The sequence below is a fragment of the Tinamus guttatus genome, unplaced genomic scaffold, assembly GCF_059628265.1.
Source record: "Tinamus guttatus ecotype Peru unplaced genomic scaffold, ASM5962826v1 Tinamus_guttatus_pri_ptg000190l, whole genome shotgun sequence".
Classification (NCBI taxonomy): Eukaryota; Metazoa; Chordata; class Aves; order Tinamiformes; family Tinamidae; genus Tinamus; species Tinamus guttatus.
This window is the reverse complement of record NW_028288724.1, coordinates 464,316-485,580: the sequence shown is the minus strand read 5'-3', so window position 1 is coordinate 485,580 and position 21,265 is coordinate 464,316. Positions and strand designations below refer to the sequence as shown.

The window sequence follows — 21,265 nt, the reverse complement described above, 5'->3', positions numbered from 1 at the left end:
CATTTTTAAATCATTGGCTTATTTATCATTGAACTATGTTAAATCACTATATCTTAGCTCAGTAAAATATTTTACTGCTTCTCTCTCATGGGAGAATGGCATCATTCCTCACCGTCTTCAACACTCTGCCCTGGAAGAGCTCCTTGGCAAAGAGTAACAGGGCTCCAGGCACTGCCTGCTCTTGCTGCCATAAGGTGAGTGAAGGCAGAGAGATGTGAAAGGAAGTCTGGAGCAGGAGGGCAGAGGAGAGCTCCTTGTGGGAGAAATCTTCACAGCCTTTTGCATGGGAAATGTCTTGTAGATTAATACTACTGAGGTACCTGGAGGAGTCTTCTAAACTCATCCTATTTCATTACTGTGACTGGGATCACCCTCCCAACTGCTGCAGTATGGAGGAGGAGCAGATGTTTCCATTTGGAATTCACTGCCACATGGTCAGAAGGACAGGGTGTCCTGCTACATTCAGCAAGGGACACCGCAGGGGGATTAATCCAGTGGATTCACACAGGTCTGTCTAGAGCTGTGATTCAGAGCAGTTTTGAGGCCCCAGTAGGTGGGATATCGTCTGTGAGCATGGAAAAGGGAGAGATGTGGAAACAGAGACACTGGTTCCTGCAGGGACAGCTCCAGGCAGCAGAATTAAAGTGTGGATGGAAGCCACAAACTTCAACACCTCTTCTCCTCTGCCATTCAGCACAGCCCTCAGGCCTGTGGAGCCTAGGTCATGAATTAATTCTTTGGTAATCACACACCCAGAAGAGGAGAAACACTGGAGTGCCTTCATGTCTCTCTGTATCACTGTCTCCCTTGGCAGTAATATCATGCCATTGCTCCATATCTCCCCACCTGTATGTGTTGCTCTTGTCCTTTCCCTTGGAGTCTCTGGTGAGGGGGATTCAGATGCAGTTCACCTGCCATGCAGACCTGTCCTTGACAATCAGGTGCCCAAGTCCCCCTCTGACCTGGGGTTCTAGGCAATGAATGAGCAGACCTGTCTGGGAATGAGCCACCTCTCCCTGCAGGACACCCCACATGCAGGACATTTGACCATTTGACTCTGAAGGGGCTTTGACATTTCACGCTGTGCAGAAAGCAAAGATGGGGAGGGATAATATCTGCTTTTGTGAGGAGGGCAGATTTGTAAGAATAAGAAAGCACTGCTCAGAGAAGTCTGTCCTAACTTGTCAATGTCTTTCTCTCCTTGGACAGTCCCCATGCCCAAAGGGAGCAAATGTCCAACAGAAGCTCCGTCAATGAGTTCGTCCTCCTGGCGTTCTCAGAAACGCGGGAGCTGCAGCTCTTGCACTTCTCACTGTTCCTAAGCATCTACGTTCCTGCCCTCCTAGGGAATGGCTTTATCATCACAACAGTAGTCTGTGACCACCACCTTCACACCCCCATGTACTTCTTCCTTCTCAACCTCTCCCTCCTCGATCTTGGCACTATCTCCACCTCTGTCCCCAAATCCATGTCGAATTCCCTGTGGGACACCAGGGCCATTTCCTACTCAGGATGTGCTACCCAAGTCTTTCTGCTTGTCTTTTTCATTTTGGCTGAGTACTTTCTGCTCACTGTCATGGCCTACGACCGCTTTGTTGCCATCTGCAGACCTCTGCACTATGGGACCCTCCTGGGCAGCAGAGCTTGTGTCAAAATGGCAGCAGCTGCCTGGGGCAGTGGTTTTCTCTGTGCTGTCCTGCACACTGCTAATACATTTTCTCTACCACTCTGTCAAAGCAATGTCCTGGGGCAGTTCTTCTGTGAAATTGCACAGATACTCAAGCTCTCCTGTGCAGGATCCTACCTCAGGAAATCAGGAGCTATAGTGGTTAGTGCCTGGTTAGTCTTTGGGTGCTTCATTTTCATTGTGGTGTCTTATGTCCAGATCTTCAGAGCTGTGCTGAGGATCCCCTCTGAGCAGGGACGGCACAAAGCCTTTTCCACGTGCCTCCCTCACCTGGCTGTGGTCTCTTTGTTTGTGAGTACTATCACGTTTGCACAGCTGAAGCCCCTCTCCATTTCTCAGCCAAATCTGGATCTGGTGCTGGCTGTTTTTTACTCAGTGGTGCCTCCAGCAGTGAACCCCCTCATTTACAGCTTGAGGAACAAGGAGCTCAAAGATGCCAGAAGGAGACTGACCCAATGGGTATACTGTCAGCACAAGTAACTACCTCATGTGCGTCTAATCTCCATTCCCAAGGTATTTGATATCTAATCAATGTGTTCTTCATTTCATTTTTTGTGTCATTCTTTGATGCATTCTTGTGAAAAGATTTTGGTTCTTGCTGCTTTGTGACCGACCAGTTAACCCTTACCATATAAGATGCAGAGGACATGGGCAAAGGATGAGGTGCCCAGGACGCCCAGGAATCATCTAGGATGTAACTCACTAATGACTGCTGTTGTGCAGGTCACTGTCTTTATCCCAACAAACGGATGGGAGAACCAGAGGATGACCTTTACGTCAGAGAAGCAGCTATAACTGTTGAGTGGATTAACTGGTGTAAACATTATATCAGCTCTTCCTGAGCCGATAAAATGAATGTGAATTTCTCCCTTAGATTAGCCACACCAGCATGAGGGAAGTGTATTTGTGGCTGAACCCAACACAGGATATAAAACCTGAAAAAATTAAAAAGGGAATTTTGAAGAGAGCAACAGGCTTGTACTGACTTCATCCCCTGTATTCCTTTCTGGCAACTAGGGATGCCAGCATCAAGAACACAACCATACTGTGCATACTGATAAGAGCATTCACACTGTTATTGCAACTGAACTGTGTAAGTGCATTTATGATTTCTGTACACATGGAATCACGCTGCTAAATTAAAATCCCTTGCAACATAAACTATCTTCAAAATAAACTTGTTCTATGAAACCTTGCACTCTCTGTATGTATGGAATATCAGGAAGAACCTGCTCAGAGATTACTGGGCTCTCACAGGCCATTGCCCAGCAACCACTCCAAAAGGGCATGGTTCTCCTGTGGGTCCCATGCTCTATCTGCTAAAACATGCTGGAATATCAAGGATGTGACACGATGCTGCTGGGCTTTTTTTTCTGTCACTAAATTAAGTGTCTGCACAGAATTGTATTAGCTGCTTTAATGCAGAGATCTACGTGATTATTTTAGTCTGTCTCAGTCAGCATCACCTTCTTGGTGGGGGCCAGTGACAGAACAAGGAGTAATGGGTACAGATTGAAAGACAGGAAGTTTCATCTCCATATGAGGAAGAACAACTTTCCTGTGAGGGTGACAGAATTCTGGAACAGACTGCCTAGAGAGATTGTGGAGTCTTCTTCTTTCAAGATACTCAAAGCCTGACTGGATGTGACCTTGTACCACATGATCCAGGTGTCCCTGCTTAGAAGAGGTGCTGTGCTAGATGTAGAGGTCCCTTCCAAACTAAATTGTTCTGTGATTCTGTGATGTTTAAGAGGCAAGGAACCATCAGAAATGGAGCTTGCAGTCAATAGGGAGTCACAGTGTTCTTAAAGACCACTTAAAGGCCAATACTGTCCATCCCTGTCCTTTTTTTGTCCCAGTGTAACACTCTTTTAACAGACTTATCTCTGCCCACATAGGTTTGAAGGGGAAGGTCAGTGGCACCATTTGAACACACAATGGTGCCTCCATTCATAGATGCTCCCTTGCTTGAGCTCTGCTCTTCAGCGGCTGAGTGGGCTGTAAAGAGCCAGGAGCTCTACTCATGGGCTGCAGAGCACTTAGTCCTGATGTTCAGTGGTGGGAAGGAGGGAATGGACTAGCTCTGACATACAGAATTTCTGTCAGGTGAAATGCACTGCTCATTCGGAAGGCCTTTTCAGCATCTTCATTTCCAGTTCAATGCGGTTTTGAGGAAGAGACTAGCAGAATTTTAGGAATTTATATATATGTATATACATATTTTATATATGTGTGCCTGTGTATATATAAACATATTCATATATACACACACAAAAACATTATATAACTTTCTTTTTTTCCTTTTTTCTTGTGGATATAAATGTTTTTGCTGAGAGGAAAGTATTTACTGACGCTTGCTGCACAGTGAGGACAGCTAATCTGTCTATTAGCTTTGTCCCAGCTGTCTGGTGCTTCCAGGTCTTTCCACTGGAGCATGATCATACTTATCACACACCTGAGAAAGAAACCAGCCTCTACTGAGTGCAGAGGAATCTAGTTTGCAGGTGCAGATCTTCAAGCTTCCCTCCCTTTCTCAGAGCCCCAAGGGAGGCGGGCACATTGCCCTCCTAGCCAAGGACACACAGGGTCTTTTCAGCTGCCAATGTATAGCCTTTCACCACCACTTCCACACTCTTTGCATTTCTGTACCTTCTTCACAGTCCCTCAGATATAGAAGATGCTATGAAACAGCAGAGCCTTTGTGGAGGGCATCTCACAGCCTGGCAGAGCGTGACAGGGAAACAGAAAAATGTCCTCAAGATGCTGTCTCCTTGAGGGCGAGCCAGATCAATTCCTACTCCATGAATGGTGGAGCCCCATAGCTTAGAAGGGGACTGGAGCAAGCTCACTCCCACACAGACCCCTCTGTGGCACAGCTCGCAGGGCAGCTGTCTGAACTGCAGATGAAAGTCTCCAACCCCAAAGAACTCAAGCACAGAACAGGATCAGCTTGGAGAAGAGGAGGAACAAGGAGTGCTAGAGACAGATAGACCCTCAGGAAAGCCTTCATTTTCCCCAGCTAGTCATGCTGCCTTGCAGGCAGCAACATGGCAAGGCATTCGCTCTCAGCCTCTTTATTGGGCATCATGAAATGAGCCCGTGGCAAGAGACACATGCCTCTCCTGTGCAGGACTGTGTGTGCAGAGAAGGCAGTTCATGCCCTCGACTCCTTGGCTTCAGGGCAGAGGCTCTGCTGGATGGGAGAGGAGATGTGGGGGAGTTGATCAAAGTGTCTACACGGGCAGGACTGGCCATGATTTGCCCACATCCATCCTGCCCTGATAATTCTCTCAGTTCCTCTCATCCTCTGTCCTTCTGTGATGCCTGGAGCAGTCCCTGCCTGGAGCTGTTCTTCTGTCCCAACATCTCTTCCCTGCCAGCACTCACAGAGATGCTTTGATGTTATGATCTCCTTCCATCTTCTGTGTGCTCAGTTGTGCTCTCCTGAAACCCCCTGGCTCTGGGCACTAGGCAGGGCCATTTCTGTGCATGCAGCTCCTGAGGAGCAGGTCGGAGAAAACCTCATCCTTTCACCCAGAGCCTCTCCCTGCTGTTCCATGAGAAAATGCCCAGGCTGGCTGAGCACTGACCCTTGCAAGTGGCTGAGTCCATGCCCTGGGCACAGGACACCTCTCTGAATTATAAACCTGAGATGACTTGAGAAGAATCCTCCAGGCACCCCAGTAGCATTTCTCTGCTGCCAGAGACTCTGCCTCCACTCACCTGCAAAGTAACTTATGCCAACATCAGTCAGTGTTAGTCAGTGAAATTAGTTAAAGGGTTATTTACAAGAACTGGAAATTATGTCCCACTCTGGAAACCCGTATTCCCATCCCTAAACTACACAGGACCCCTAGACAGGAGCAAGGAGAGAGCTCATTTTCCCAGGATTCATCATGTTTATCATGTAGGGGCCAGCTGGGGATTTTCCTTGGACATCTGCAATTGTTCTAGAGACCTACTGCTACTACTACAGCTCCACTCACTGCAAAACCAAGACACAGGCAGATCCCGACAGTGCAAATAGCTTAAGCAATTCATTCAGTGACATAAAAATAGGTCCTCAGGGCAGTGTCCAATGTCTGCATTGTCCAGCACAACCACACGCGTGTAGCAGATACAGCATGGGATGTATGGGAAAGCCTTTCCCTTCTTGGGTGGTTGCTGGGCAAGTGCCCTTGGGTACCCCAGGTTACCAGCATGTGCCCAAACAATTAAATTCTGCCATTGTCTTTAGGCAAGGTCCATCCCGCCTACAGCTAAGCATGCTGCTGCGGAGTTGCAGACAGTTCAGCCTCACTTTGGTGAGGAATTTACAATGGAGTGAATCCGCTCACATCACATTTCATGGCACGTTAAAGAGAGGAAGGTGACTGGGAACACTGCGCATAGTTTTTCCAAGGTAAACTGTGCCCCACCAACCTGGTTGTGTTTTATGAATGAATAGCTGCATTTGTAGATGGAGAAGATCAAACATCTTTTACCTGGAATTCAGCAAGGTGTCTGACATCATATTGTTCCCCCCTCCCCCATATCTTTGCATGCAACATAGGGATTTACAATCTAGAGGGTTAGGCAAACTGATGCATGGAAAGCTGCTTGGATGGTCAGGCTTGGAGGGCAGTGATGAAGGGAAAGCCCTCTTTGGGAGGCCAGAGAGAAATGGAGCAACTGTGATCACTTCAGGAACCTGACCCTTTTAACATCTCTATCGGTGACACACAGGAGGCAACACTTGCCATATTTGCAGATGACCTGATACTGCAAGGGAGAGACCAGGCGTATGCTTGAGGGCTGCCTTTCAGAGGCACCTGGACAGGCAGGAGAAAAAAGCTCACCAAGGAAAAAGGCCAGGTCTTGTTCCGGAAACAGAACAACACGCCACAGTTGCTCTGTTTCAAGCTAGGGCCTTGTAAAGAGATGGGATCTGAGTGTCTGAGTTACAGATCTGCAGAAAAGGGGTGGACAGAAGGCAAAATGTGGGCCAGCATCTTTTGCTGGCAGCAAAGAAGGCCAAAAGCATCCAGGCCTGGATGAGCAGGAGCAGAACCTGGAGCTGGAGGGAAATGCTGATCCTGCTCTCATCAGTATTCCCTAGACCACGTCTAGAATATTGCATCCAGTTTGGTTCCTTGCGAGAAATAAAAGGTTTGTAACTGGTAGAAAATGTCAGAGGGCCTTCAAGATAACTGGGGAGCAGGAGTACTTTGACTGTGACGATATGGGGCTTGTTCAACCTGCAGAAGAGGTGATTTTGGAGGGACTTCATTTGGAGGGCCTTCCATTGCTGTAAGGAGGTCATCAAGAAGATGGAAGCAGGCTCTTCATTCTGATGCATGGTGGGAGGATAAGTGTTAATGTGCATAAATTGAAAGACGACTTATTCATGGAGGAGATAAGCAAAAGTTTTTCCCTTCGGAGGATGGTTAAGCATCTGGGAAGTCGTTTTCGAGTGAGGTTGTGTAGTCTCTCCACTTGGACTTTTATAAGAACAGACTGTATCAAGTGCAGAGCAACTTGTCTGACCCTGCTGGGAGCAAGGATATCAGGCTAGAGAACTCCTGTGCTCCCTTCTACCCTAAAGGAGTCCATGATTCTTCCTTCTCTCTATCTGTATCTGCAGACAGGTTCCCCTTGTCTGTGGAAGTAGGTCAGCTTTCTTGAGCTCCTCCATTCACAATGGTTCAGATGTAGTACTTCTAGGAAGGAATTCCCAAATGCTTCTGATCAATCTTTTGCATAACTTTCAATTCCCACTTTTATTTTCTCTTTCCCCCTTCTAAGTTTGTGTCTTCCACCATCCTTATATCCTCTCATACAGTGACCCCAAATCTGTCTACCCTTTCTCCATTGGGGTTGTCTTGTGTTATTTTGGTTTTTTGTTGGTTGTCAGAGAGAAACTTCAGTCCTGAAGGCCCTTGTGAAACTAAGGGGATTTGGAGAACAGGCACCTCCTGGAGATTTGCAAGAGAAGTGTCAAGTCTTAGGCATGGTGGGGGATGACTGTGTCCAGGCAGAGAGATTGAGAGAACTTGAAGAGTAGGCCTGTGGTGCTCCAGGTCTCTCTGAGGGATCTCCCTGATAATCGCCTGGCTTTGTGTTTCAAGGAGAAACAAGTGAGGATAGTAGAGGTAGGGAGGTCCATGGGTGCGAGTAAAGTGACAAAGCAGTTTGGTTGTCTGCTGTTTTCGGGGAAACAGGCACAGGCATGGGACACTATACGTACGACAGCTTGCGTTGGAGATAGCTATGGGCACTGCCAAAGCTGCCAGGACCCAACAGAACTGTCTTTGTCCTCTTGACTATGGTTGGTGTCTCTACCACTGAGGCCTTAAAGAAGATGCTGCGTCCTTAAATCGCTTTGGCCTCACAGCTTCTTCACATTCAGGGAGCCCAGGAGGTGCCACATTGCTGTCCTGCACTTGTCCTTGCATGCCCCTACCCTCATACTGCCCCCAGAAAGAGCCCTGAGCAACATATGGAGGAAGGGATCACCCTGCCCATGGGCTGTGTGTCAGTGCCTGTATAAGCTACTGGATAAAGTGCGTCGAGGTTGACTTGGCATCAGAGCCACCTATACATTGCCTTTGTCTACCTACAATCAGCACCTCCAATGCTCTGCTTTATCAGCGCCTGGGGAGGCTTTTTTGCTAACAACCCTCAGTGGGACCCATTAAGACTCCAAGAAACTTTTGACTTCTTCTGACTTCAGCTTCTTGAGGGCTCTGTTCAGTCTCCTCTCAGGATGGGAGGTTCATGGACTCAGCACCAAATACACCCAAGAGGCTATTAAAATGCAACAAACTTCTCAGGACCCATGACTCTCACATTTTTCTTCAGTTCTTCAATTGTTGATGGCTACTTGGAGAGTATTCAGCAGTGTATAGACCAGAGAAGGATATCAGTGAGCACCTGAAAAGAAGGATACCTGCTTTTTAAGTTCTCTTTATTTTTCAACTTACAGAATAAGTGATATTGACATTCTCCAATTCATATGGGACATGTAGGAAAAGCAGTATGTTCAGTATGAGGATTTGAGGATGGACAAACTTTCTCCTCATGTCCCAACATTCTATTTCTCTAATCAACCCCTGGGGGCTTGCGTTTCTCCTGTTAAAATATAACTTTTTCCATTCAAGTCTGTACCTGAATGTTACAGCTCCTCTACACCAATTCCCACCTTCTTTCCTTACACAACTAGTTGCAGACACAGAAGCTATTTTTCTTAACTACAAAAATAAAAAAACTATGCTACAAGTTGATAAAAGGAGCGGCAAGGAGAGATAGAAACACATCTACGGAATTGGCTAAAGAAGCAAGAAGACTCTGGAGTATGTTTAAGACTCCTTGAAGCTCCGAGCAGCAACTAAAGGGTTGAGAATAATATCAGTGAATGAAGAAGAATAAAGGGAAGTGGAAAGCATTGGAAAGTGCATAAACCTAGACAGTCTGATGCAGTGGGAAGTTGAGAAATGATCAGCATAGCCAGGACACGTGAAATATGTGATTATAGAGATTACGTCCAAAGTTTAAAGACAGGGCACTGGTAACACAAGTTGAAGGGTGGATCAATATGCCTCTCTCCTGAGATTCATAGGCTACTTGAAAATTTCCACTGTTTCATTGCGGGCACCCAATGACATTAGGCTTACTCTACATTTTTAGCTGACAAAAGGGTGTTGGCTCAATCTTTATTAAATGCTGACAACTACTTTTCAGCTTTCCAGGGAGGGCTCAGGTGTCGAACCACAAGCATCCTGTGGCACCTGAAGAGTCCTTGTTGCTACTAAGGCACCTGCTTGGGGCTGCCAACTCTCACAGGGGGCATGTGGGAGACTAGAGCCCCTGTAGGTGCAGGTGGAGATTGGGCAAAGGAGTCCTGGGTACCTACAATGACAGCATATATCCATGATCCTGTGACTGCGTCTCAAACCAATTCTGACAATCACTTTCCTTTGCAAAACAAGAAAAAAAAATCATACATATCACATTAGTTTCGCTACCCCAAAAGCCAGGATAATAAACAAAACAAAACCAAGAGAGGAAAATTAGCACAAAATATTGTAAAAACTAAAAGGTGTCTCAAAACTTTTCCCCTGTATTAGATCATGTTCTCAATTTCCTTCTTTTTCAATTTTTATTGTCATTTTCTAAATATTTCTGTTATAATCTAGTCTGCACCATTCCAAAGCTATTCTGTGTCTCCTGCAAAGTTCAATGCCCCTACAAAGATGCCCTCCTCAGGGCTGTTCATCCACTGCTAACTGCACAGACTGACTTGCATTCTGAGGTGTAGAACTCCCTTGACTGACAGAGGAATGTATGGTGAGGAGCTTCACTGGAAAGTTGCATCTCTAGATGGCAGAATGGGCAGAAATCTCAAAATAACTGTGAGGGAGTGATGTCTTAAAGGGGTCTCTGATCATCTAGTCACACTGCCTTTTCATTCCCAGCATGGCAAATGAAGTGCAACTCCATTTGAGCTGACAAAACGGATGAGACCGATCTCATCCCCTGCTAAACATCATGAGTGCAGACATCTGTGTTATAAAGTCTGGTTATAAAGGTGAAATCTATTTTAAGAGTAACTTTGGGCAAGAAGTAAAAAGCTTCCAAACTTCCACAATTTCATTTTTTTTATCAATTTGATTTCTTTCTTTCTGTTTTTATTGGCAACACTATGTGATGCACTACAGCATTTACTCTCCTTATGCGTCTATAATATAGATAGATACAAGGCTTTTGATACCATCCCTCACAACATCCTCTTAGGCAAGCTTCGGAAGTGTGGGATAGATGAGTGGACAGTGAGGTGAATTAGGAATTGGCTGGATAGCAGAGCTCAGAGGGTGGTGATCAGTGGTGCAGAGTCTAGTTGGAGGCCTGTAGCTAGCGGGGTCCCCCAGGGGTCAGTCCTTGGTCCAGTCCTGTTCAATTTATTCATCAATGACCTGGATGAAGGCACAGAGTGCTCCCTCAGCAAGTTTGCTGATGATACCAAACTGGGAGGAGTAGCCGATACCCCAGAGGGCTGCGCTGCCATCCAAAGGGACCTGGACAGACTGGACAACTGGGTGGTGAAAAACCTCATGAAATTCAACAAGGCCAAGTGCAAGGTTCTGCACCTGGGGACGAATAACCCCAGACACCAGTACGGGTTGGGGACTGACCTTCTGGAGAGCAGCTCTGCAGAGAAGGATCTGGGTGTCCTGGAGGACGGCAAGTTGACCATGAGGCAGCAGTGTGCCCTCGTGGCCAAGAAGGCCAATGGGATCCTGGGCTGCATTAAGAAGAGCGTCTCCAGCAGGTCGAGGGAGGTGATCCTGCCCCTCTAATCAGCCCTGGTGAGGCCGCATCTGGAGTATTGTGTCCAGTTCTGGGCTCCACAGTACAAGAAGGATGCAAAGCTGCTGGAGAGAGTCTAGCACAGGGCTACAAGGATGATCAGGGGCCTGGAACATCTGCCCTATGAGGAGAGACTGAGGGAGCTGGGCCTGTTCAGCCTGGAGAAGAGAAGGCTGAGAGAAGATCTGATGAGTGTATATAAGTACCTCAAGGGAGGCAGTGAGGACAATGGTGCTGGGCTCTTTTCAGTGGTGGCCACCGACAGAACTAGAGGAAATGGCCAGAAACTAAAGCATCAGAAGTTCCACAGGATCTTAAGGAAAAATTTATTAACAGTGAGGGTGACAGAGCGCTGGAACAGGTTGCCCAGACAGTTTGTGGAGTCTCCTTCTCTGGAGATCTTCAAAACCTGCTTGGATGCAGTCCTGTGCCACGTGCTCTAGGTGACTCTGCGTGTCCAGAGGGGTTGGACTAGATGACCTCTAGAGGTCCCTTCCAACCTTAAGCATTCTATGATTCTATGATAAATTTATCTACACAGCATGTCATCAGAATACATGACTCTGAATGGAGAAGGTCTGAGGAATTGGTCCACCTATATTGCCATATATCCCACATCTTCTTCTGTCGCTTTGTCCTTTCTTCTCCTGCTGCTTAGGCTGTCTTTATAGAGCTCTCTAGCATGCAAACTACTGCGCATAGGGCTTTTTAACTTCAATTTCAAACATGACATGAGATGAGGGCCTCTGTTCTAAAAACATGCAGTCGTCACTGCAAATGTGGTGCTATGCTGCCCACACCTTTCAAAGGGTCCCTGAAAATAATGGGAGATAGGAAGAAAAAGTGAGTTGAAAGAATCAAGAAGAGATTGACAGAGGTACAGAACAGTACATGACAGTAGGTCCATGCAAGTACAAAGAGTCCATGAAAGTCCAAAAAAAGTACAAAGAAAGCTTTTACATGTACGCAGCCATAATTTCTTTCAATGTAATTTAGAAAACGAACAAACAGACTAAGAAAAACATAGAATATTTGAGTAGAAAAGTACTGGAGAGAAATGATAAGGATGAAAACTTGAGAAGATGCATTTGCCTTCCTGGAAATTATTCTCATCCAAACACTGCAATACATTCAGTTTCACATTGGCCTTTATTTCGGTTTGTTTTCCTATCAGGAATGAAACATTGAACTCCTCCAATGGCATTCAATGTTCCACGCTGGAGGTGGTTATTGTGCTGTTTCCTGTATTTTCTATACAGTCTTCGCTCAAAAAGAGCCAAAGGCAACTGAAGCATACAAAGATTATGATGAGGTCAGATTACTTTGCTACTGGAATGCTGTGATTTTCTAAACTCCATTTTTTCAATTTTAGCTTAAAAATTATCTTTGCTTTTTTATGTATGTCAATAAACACAAGCTGTCTGTAATAGATTCGCCATGGCAAGAAAGTAAAGGAGCAAATTCTTCTGCTGTTACTGGGAAATGAAATGTAAGTTCTATAGAATCATAAAATCATCAGAATCATAGAATCATGATAGTTGGAAAAAACCTTCAAGAGCATCGAGTCCAACCATAAACCCCCAAACACCATGCCTGTTAAACCATGTCCCTAAGTGCCTCATCTGCACATTTCTTGATCAGTGGTCAATTAGGTTTTCCTGTTCTATTAAGAACCTCCATTCCCCCAGGTCATCACCCCTGCTAGAGCAAAGGAAAGCGTGTTGATACCTATTGGCCTCTAAGATGGTTGTGGCTTGTTAACCAGATATGATGACACAGTCTCTGATGTCACCGTTGCTGCTGACTCTGCAGAAGATGGTCAGGCTCAGATAATCTCAGTTGTTTGGCTTCCCTCACCTTTCAAGTCAGGCTTCCCCTTTTGGGGTTTCCCACTTGCAATGTGTATGTAAAAGATGTTTGGAAAGGGGAAGTGTCTATGTCAGAAATAGATTGAGGTCTATGAGCATGGAGAGCATTTTCATATTTGCAGCATGCTTGGAGGGTGAAATTCTGCTTGGAGTCCTGGGACACATTCCCTGGGTGTGCAGTTTGGTGCAGCAATGGGTCTTCTGTTGGAAACATCACAAATTTTGTGAAAGAGAAATCTTGCATAGAAACCGAGAGTGGCTTCATCTCTCACCCAGCATTGTGTTTAGGCTGGAGAGTGGATGGCCTTGGATGGTATTTATAAATCATGGTTTACTGGGATATTCATCAGGTGCAGATAACACCTCCACCCCAGAACCCACCTCCACCCCAGAACCCACGTTTTTTTTTTTGAGCCTCATACCATCTCTGTCAGTCTTTTCTACCTGTTACCTCTCCCTGAGTGGTTCCCACCAAATATCTCAGCCTGGCACAGGTGCACACGGTCATGGAAGAAGAAAAATGCTGCCATTTTGCTCCTGTGAGTGTGAACAGGAGTGTGGGAGCACACACCAGGCCGCTCACTAGACAAATGCAGGCCTTCTGGGAAGGGCACCAGGACATGGTTGGTGCGGAGGAGAAGAGCCAGGTTGTTCGCTGTGTTGCAGGGACACACTGGGGAAGCTGCGCCAGGTCCATCCTCCCAGAGCAGCCCCTCACATCACCCCTTTCCAGCCCTGGCTCCTCATCCCAGTGGTGCTGTGGGAAATAGCCGTCTCCATTCTCCTACATGTCTCTCCATGCTCACCATGCTCCCAAAGACAGCCTGAGAGCCCTGGACCTGCAGTCAGTACAGTAGTTCTTGCTGTCCCAAAGACGGAGCAGCCTGCCCCGAGCTCATGGCCTGGATGCGGCTTGTGGTCACTAGCAGATCACACAGGCACAATGAACTTGTCCTCTGGAGTCCACTAAGTTCACAGGCAGAGCAGCAGGCCCTTTTATTGATTTGGGTATATTTTCAACTCCATCTTTTCAAGAAGATGTCAGGTATGTGTCTGAGGAGATCCCCTCGTGTTTTGAAGGTGCCAATTACCTGCTCCTACGAGTACTCACAGGAATGCAATGGAAACAAAACCCAAAAAGCACCACATTGTGATAGATCTTGGGCTGTATACACACACCAGAACACAACAGGAGAGTGTGGAAATGAGAAGAGCTCTGAAAAGAGAAAGTCCTGCTGCTGGAAGGGGAAGTGTCTCCAGGAAAACTACATTCCCCATGTAAAGGTTGCAGCCAGGAAATGCCTGCTGTAGCAATGAGAGGAGGATCTGTGTGCACAAGTTGCATCCAGGCTCTCGTCCCCTACACTCCCACTCCACTGTGAGCACTGGAGAGGGAAAAGACCAGCCCACAGGGACACCAGGTGGGCATGCTCACAGGAATGAGGGTGAGATCACACCCTGACTCTGGCCAAGAGAGCTGTGCTCTCCTAAAGGACATGGGACCCATGCCCTCAGCCCATCTTGACTTGCCAGAGCCCTTGGTGTCACTGCTGAAAGAGACACTGCAAAGGGAAACTCTCTGCACTGGGGACATCTGAGGGAGCTCAGACTAGCAGGTTATGAGGTCCTCACATCTTTGCTCATGAAGGGAAAAGTCTATCTTTCTGTTTCAACCAGATCTCTAGGTAAGATTCAAAGGATTCTTGAGGACAAGTGGCATGAATCAAAACAATTTTTCCTTTAATAGCAATGTAGCAATTGCAATAGCAATGTAACAGAGAAAAGTCAGTAAAAAATGAACAACAGCTTTGATGCTGCTACCCTGGTAATGAGGAGGAGAAGCACATGGGACACTTAAGGGTGCTGACATTGTACCTGATGAAGCAATTTTCTCAGCACAACCTTGAGCTCCTTGTTGCTCAAGCTGTAGATGAGGGGGTTCGCTGCTGGAGGCACCACCACATACAGAACAGCCACCCCAGGATCCAGGGATAGGGAGGAGATGGAGGGGGGCTTGAGGGAGGCAATCATGATGGTGCTGAGAGAAAGGGAGATTATGGCCAGGTGAGAGAGGCACATAGAAAAGGCTTTGTGTTGACCCTGCTCAGAGGGGATCCTCAGCACAGCAGTGAAGATCTGCACGTAGGAGAGCACAGCAATAACAAAGCTTCCAAATCCTAAACAAAGGGTAAATATCATAATAGCAGCCTCCCTGAGGTAGGAGTCTGAGTAGGAAAACTTGAGGAGCTGGGAAACTTGACAGAAGAACTGCTCCACAGTATTACCTTTGCAGAGTGGTAGTGAATATGTGTTAGCAGTGTGCAGGAGACCACTGAGGAAACCATTGCCCCAGGCAGCTGCTGCCATTTTCACACAAGCTCTGCTGCTCATGAGGGTCTCATAGTGCAAAGGTCTGCAGATGGCCGCAAAGCGGTCATAGGCCATGACGGTGAGAACATTCTGCTGAAAGCAGGAAAACAAGGAAAAAGACCTGGGCAACACAGCCCAAGTAGGAAAGTGTTCTAGTGTCCCACAGAGAATTGGCCATGGATTTGGGAACAGTAGTGGAGATGGAGCCAACATCCAGGACAGAGAGGTTAAGAAGGAAGAAGTACATGGAGGTGGTAGTCGTAGACTATGGCTGTGATGATGAGGCCATTGCCCAGGAGGGCAAACAGGTAGCTGCGCAAAAACACTGCAGAGTGCAAGAGCTGCAGCTCCCGTGTGTCCACGAATGCCAGGAAGAGGAACTCATTGAAGGAACTGATGTTGGACATTTGCTGTCTTGCAGCACTGAAGGAGACTGTCCAAGGAAGAATAGATGTAGACAAGTTAATACAGACTTCCGTGAGCAGAACTTTCTTGTAACTCCCTTCCCTGCAGCAAACTGTTTATCTCTCCCCATCTCAGAAAAAAACGTCACTGAGCTCCATGGCTTCAGCTCCATTTTGTGCTGTGTATGCTGAGAGAATATAGAAATCATCTGGATTGCTCCAGCACTCAGTGAACCACTGTGATTCCTAAGAGCAAAAGGACTCTCATGGTGTTAATGCAGAGTGAGGAGAGCTCCTTGTCCATCCACCTTGTTCACAGCTGCCCTCTGCTTTCACCTCTGAGGCACAAGACCTCTGCACATGTTATCCCAGAAAGAAATGACACTACAGAGGAATCGAGTACCAAAGCGCACATCAGTAAACTCTGCCACTGTCCTCAGATGATCTCAGGATCTGTAGGGTGGATGTCTGAACTGCATCTAAAGCCCACCCTGGCCAGACAGTCCCAGGGCAAGAACAGGAGCAGCATGGACAAGTGGGAAACACAGAGCAATACCATGATATTTCTGCTGAAGGAGGAAGGGACAGGGAGAGACATAGGGCGCTGAGAAGCTTGAGATCCTTTTCAAATGGCGAATGGCCCTGCCCTGCATGGGGTCTCTCCTTCCACCCAGAGCTTCTCCCTGCAGTCCCCAGGCAGGCTGAGTGTTGACCCCTGCAGGCAGCAGAGTCACTGTCCCAGGCACACAGCACCCTGGGGTGGCAGGGACACTCTGATAGTGTGGCAAGGAATCCAAGGTGGATAATGAAGCTCTGAACCACTTGCAAGTCAGCGCCTCAGAAGCTCTAGCCACTGGGAAGTGGGAGCCTAGCTGTCGAGGACCCTGGGAGGATCCATGACTAAGGAGCAGGAAAGGGTGTTGCAGGTTCTGCAGAACATTTTAGATAAGTCTGGAAAAGAGAAGGACATTCAGCCAGGGGACATGACCTGGCTTTTAAAATGGGGTTTGGAAAATTGTAATGCTTTAAGTGAGGCAAAGGAGTCTGACCTCAGAGCCTGGGATAGTTTTGGAGTAGTGCTGTGGGACTGGGCACCTTGCGGGGACCCGACTGCGTCTTTCTTATTGGGACCATGGTGAATTATCTATGAGGCTCTAAGGAAGTATGTAGGGACCTCAGCCACCGGGATTGATGCAACAGCGCCCCTGCCATCGCTCAGGGTGGGGAAACCTGTGCCGCTGTGGCTCGAGGATTGCTATCCCTGGGTGGAAACCTAGAGGGAGCCAGGTTTCCACTCCCCACCTCCTGATTATCTGAAGGGGATGGTAGTAGCCAACCCCGTAGATCAAGGCCCTGTGACATCCTGTTCCTCAGGAGAAAGGACCGAGAAACCCTGGGCCAGGGTGGGAGGCACTTCATGCTCGGGATCTGCATGTGAGCAAGGTTGTGAGGTCCACAGTCTCTGTATTATTTGACACAAATACACGACAACAAGAAGCTCATAGAATTTGTCCAGAATTAGGTGTGGACTTAATGATCCTGCAGGGAACCAGGCAAGCGATCGGCTTGATTGGACAGCACGGGAAGCAACCAACAGAACCTGTAAGAATGCTGGAATGGGTGTTCCTGCCACATTCTGCACCAAGGACCATCGTCACCCATGTCAAAATGCTAGCTCAGGTCACTGGAAAAGGCCGCCTGAGAACCATTCAGCTTACGGGTGCAGAACCAAGGCAAATCCTTATTCCATCTACACGGGAAATATTGAACTGGCTGATGCAGCACAGTGTGGTATTCCAAGCTGCCTTAGCCGACTATCCTGGCAAACTCAATGTCCACTTGCCTCGTCACCCACTTTTTGCTTTAATGAATGTCACGGACCTGATAGAAGGGACCTTGTTCAGCCTGGTTCCAATAGCGGATGCCCTGACATGTTTTCAGATGGGTCAGGATCCACCAGAAAGGCAGCAGTGGTCTGAAAGATGAGGAACGGAGATTGGACAGAATATGTAGAAGTAGTGGAAGGATCTCCGCATGTGGTGGAATTGGCTGCAGTGATGTGGGCATTCGAGAACTTCAAAGAAGAACTGAATGTGATAATTGACTCGGCCTACGTAGCAGGGGTGGTAGCTTGATAGAGTAAGTCCACTTAAAGGAGATCACAAATCTTCATCTCTGCCCTTTTGCAACAATTGCTGAGGGCGCTGGAAGAGTGAGTGAAGCCGTATTTCATGACCCATATCCAATCATCGCACACGACGCTGCCTGGTTCTATAGCAGAAGCAAATCGCGTAGCCAACTGACTGACAGTTGCTGCTGTCCTGCCCAACTTAGTGAAACAAGGAGAACTGTCACACCAGTTCTTTCACCAGAACGTTTGTACATTGAAGCACATGTTTGGACTAACCATGAATCAGGCACGGGACCTCCATCAGCCTGCCCTGATTGCCAAATGCAGCAGACCCCACCTGTGGTGAGGGCAAACCCATGACGGTGACAATCAGATCAGTTATGGCAGATGTTTGTAACACATATACCAGAGTTAGGAAGGCTGAAATACGTCCGTGTGTCTGTGGACACCTTCTCGGGAGTAATAGTCGCTACTGCTCATTGCGGGGAAGGTGTGAAAGATGTAAAGAGACATTTATTAAGTGCTTTTGCGATGCTTGGGGTACCAACTCAGACAAAAACCGATAATGGGGCAGCATAATGGGGATAGCTCTTGCGCACTATCTGCATTCTTACAGACCTGGGGGGTCCGACACATTACGGGAATCCCGCATTCCCTCACTGTGGGAAACTGAGAAACTGTGAGAAATTGTGGGAAGCTGTGGGAATGGTGAAAGTTAGGAGTGAGAAACTGTGAAAGTTAAGAATAACAGATTAGCAGATAGAGAAACTTAAAACACAGGCCAGGCGCACTGATCTCTGGGTGGCTACCTGTTGTCCGTTAGCAGGATTGGACCCAGATAGCAATAGAGTCAAGGAATTGGCTGGAGGCAGGGGGAGGGAGCGCGTGGACAGTGCATGCTCACATACTCGGAGAATATATAAGTTTGGTTTGATGTTCAATAAAATGGATTCTGGTCCCAAACCTTAAGCCCCTGCTCCTTCAATGATTCCCACACTCCACAGGCCAAGCTATAGTAGAACATGCTCATGGTTCTCTGAAAAGAATGCTGGAAAAACAAAAAAAAGGGGGAGTGAAGGGTACACTCCTCAGGATCGGTTGAATAAGGCATTGCATGTATTGAATTTTCTGAATCAGGAAGAACATGGGGCTGTCCCAATAGAGCGGTACTACCAAACAGGGAAGGGATCAGAAAGTGAGGGACAGGCGAAAGTAATGTATAAAGATTTGCTTACGCAAAAGTGGGAAGGCCCAGTACCTCTAATAACCTGGGGACAAGGGTATGCTTGTATTCACGATGCAGAGCAAGCTGGTTAGGTGCCAGCACAATGGATAAAACCAGCACTCTCGGCATTGCTGGCTGTGGACAAAGAAGAGGATCACAAGGAGGAATTCCAAAAGCCATCAGCGGACTCATCCTCTATGGACTTGTCACCATCAGAATTACTGTAGCAGTGCCAGCTCCTCCGAGACTGCCAGAGCATAATGTTTGGGTGACCTTAGCAAAGGCTTTAAATCAAAACACACTCTGCCTAGCAACTAGTACACAGGAAGACCCTTTCAGCACCTGCCTCGCAGGGGTTCCCACAAGTATGGGGGAATGGAGGATGACTGAAATAGCCCATAATTATAGTGAACTGATTGACAAACAAAAGGGCGAGATGATTTTAGGTGCACCACATTCATTTTGGCAGAAGAACACAGATGAGAGGTGGGCTTGGGCCAAGAATCTGAGTTGAATTTACAACAAATTTCCTAAATCCCCGTTATACGGTCCCGTACAGAGCCGACCAGAATAGAATATGAGCGGAATCAGGTTAGTTAACACCACCTCAGAAATTTATCATAATACCACATATTGGTGCAATCAAACTGCAGAGAATGCCACCCTGTCGTTTCACGCCAGGGGTGTCTGCTGCAGCAGCACACGAAAAGTTGGAAAAGTTGGGATGTTGGATGTTAAAGCAAACTAAATGCGACCGCTTTAGCTCTCTCAGAGCATTTGCTTTAGTGGTTGTGCTTGCTTTTGTAGTGATAGTAGTATGCCTACCATGCCTATTACGTTTGGTTCGATCCACAATAAATGCGGCACTGGATGCGGCTTTAAAGAAAAACGTTAACTTCATGCTGATGGATTGGAGACATCAACGGGTATGCCAGACAATCAGAAGCCACTTTGGCCTGAAAGACTCTGTCAGCCTTTATCCAGGCCTTGGGAACATTGCTTCTCCTCCTGGTATACCTCTTGGGCAAGAAAACAAAAAAAGAGGAGATGTTGGGGTCAGCCTGGGCCTGGTGATGGTGAATGTCTCCTCGGCAGATGGAGGGGCTGAGCAGGAGAAACCGCAGCTGCAGTCACATGGCTAGCACATGATCAGGAAGTTTGCATCAACCTTGTGCATGGTTGGTGCGTGATCACCTGGCTGATTGGTTGGTCGGGTTGCTGGGCTTTGCGTGCTGCCGGGCAAGGCGGGGGGTGCTCCAGGATCAGAAGGTATATAAGTTGTGTTTAACCCTAAATAAAGGGCTTTGTTCACCATCTCCGGGGACCCCTGCTCCTCAATACCCCACAATCCTGGTGTGCAGCCCACTAAAATGCTAGGAAAGGTCAGTGGGCTCTCGGGCTCTCCCCGTATTTACAGGATGACTGACTTATAGCCATTCTTTCATTTCAGCTGAATTTTGGCTGGTGTGTGCTCAATTAGCCCTTATCTCTCTGTCAGAATGCAGCCATGGGGACTGTTATTGATGGTTATTGCCTGAATGGGGGAAGAGATCAGGGAGGCAAACACCAGGAGCCTGTGAAAATCAGGTTAGGCTGATCCGTCACAGCTACAGCCCGCCAGCTAGACTCTGCGCTGCTGATCATAACCCTCTGAGTCTGCCACTTCGCCAGGTATCAGCTGGCCTTCACCTCACTGCCCACTCATTTAACCCACACTTCCTGAGACTCTCTATGAGGGGGACAGTGTAAAAAGACTTGCCAAAGTCAAGGTAGACAACATCCGCTTTCCCCCCCTGCCAACAATCAGTCATTCCATCAGAGAAGGCTATCAGATCAGTAAAGCATGACTTCTTCCTGGGGAATCCATGCTGACTACTCCTGATCACCCTCTTATCCTTCTCATGCTTAGAGATGGCACACTGGATGAGATGTTGCATAAATGTTCCTAAGCGGATTTCTGGCCTTGGCTACCACACAGAGTGTTCTTAGTGGGAACCTCATTTCACCCTTATGCTGCCACTTGCTCTCTATGCCAGCATGTCTCTGCTCTGAAGCAGGGCCATTGCACACATGGTGTTCTTGGCTCTTTATAACAGGTTTCAGCATGACCAGTCTGCGCTCTGTGCCACAACTGATGCTTTGCAGCCTAAAGTCACACAAAAGCATGCAGCCTGGGGCATGGATAGGAGGCAGTGGAGATGCAGAAGCTGTCACAGGAGTGCCATGTTGTTGGAA

The 21,265-nt window shown here is 47.4% G+C and overlaps 1 protein-coding gene and 1 pseudogene across 1 annotated transcript; both read left to right on the top strand.

The window, feature by feature from the left end:
• Positions 1-21,265, top strand: part of LOC104581145 (coiled-coil domain-containing protein 81-like) — a 272,002-nt pseudogene that overhangs the window by 18,790 nt on the left and 231,947 nt on the right.
• On the top strand, positions 1,232-2,167 carry LOC104565076 (olfactory receptor 14A16). Its single transcript, XM_010211728.2, has one exon. The coding sequence runs from the start codon at positions 1,232-1,234 to the stop codon at positions 2,165-2,167; it is 936 nt and encodes a 311-aa protein (XP_010210030.2).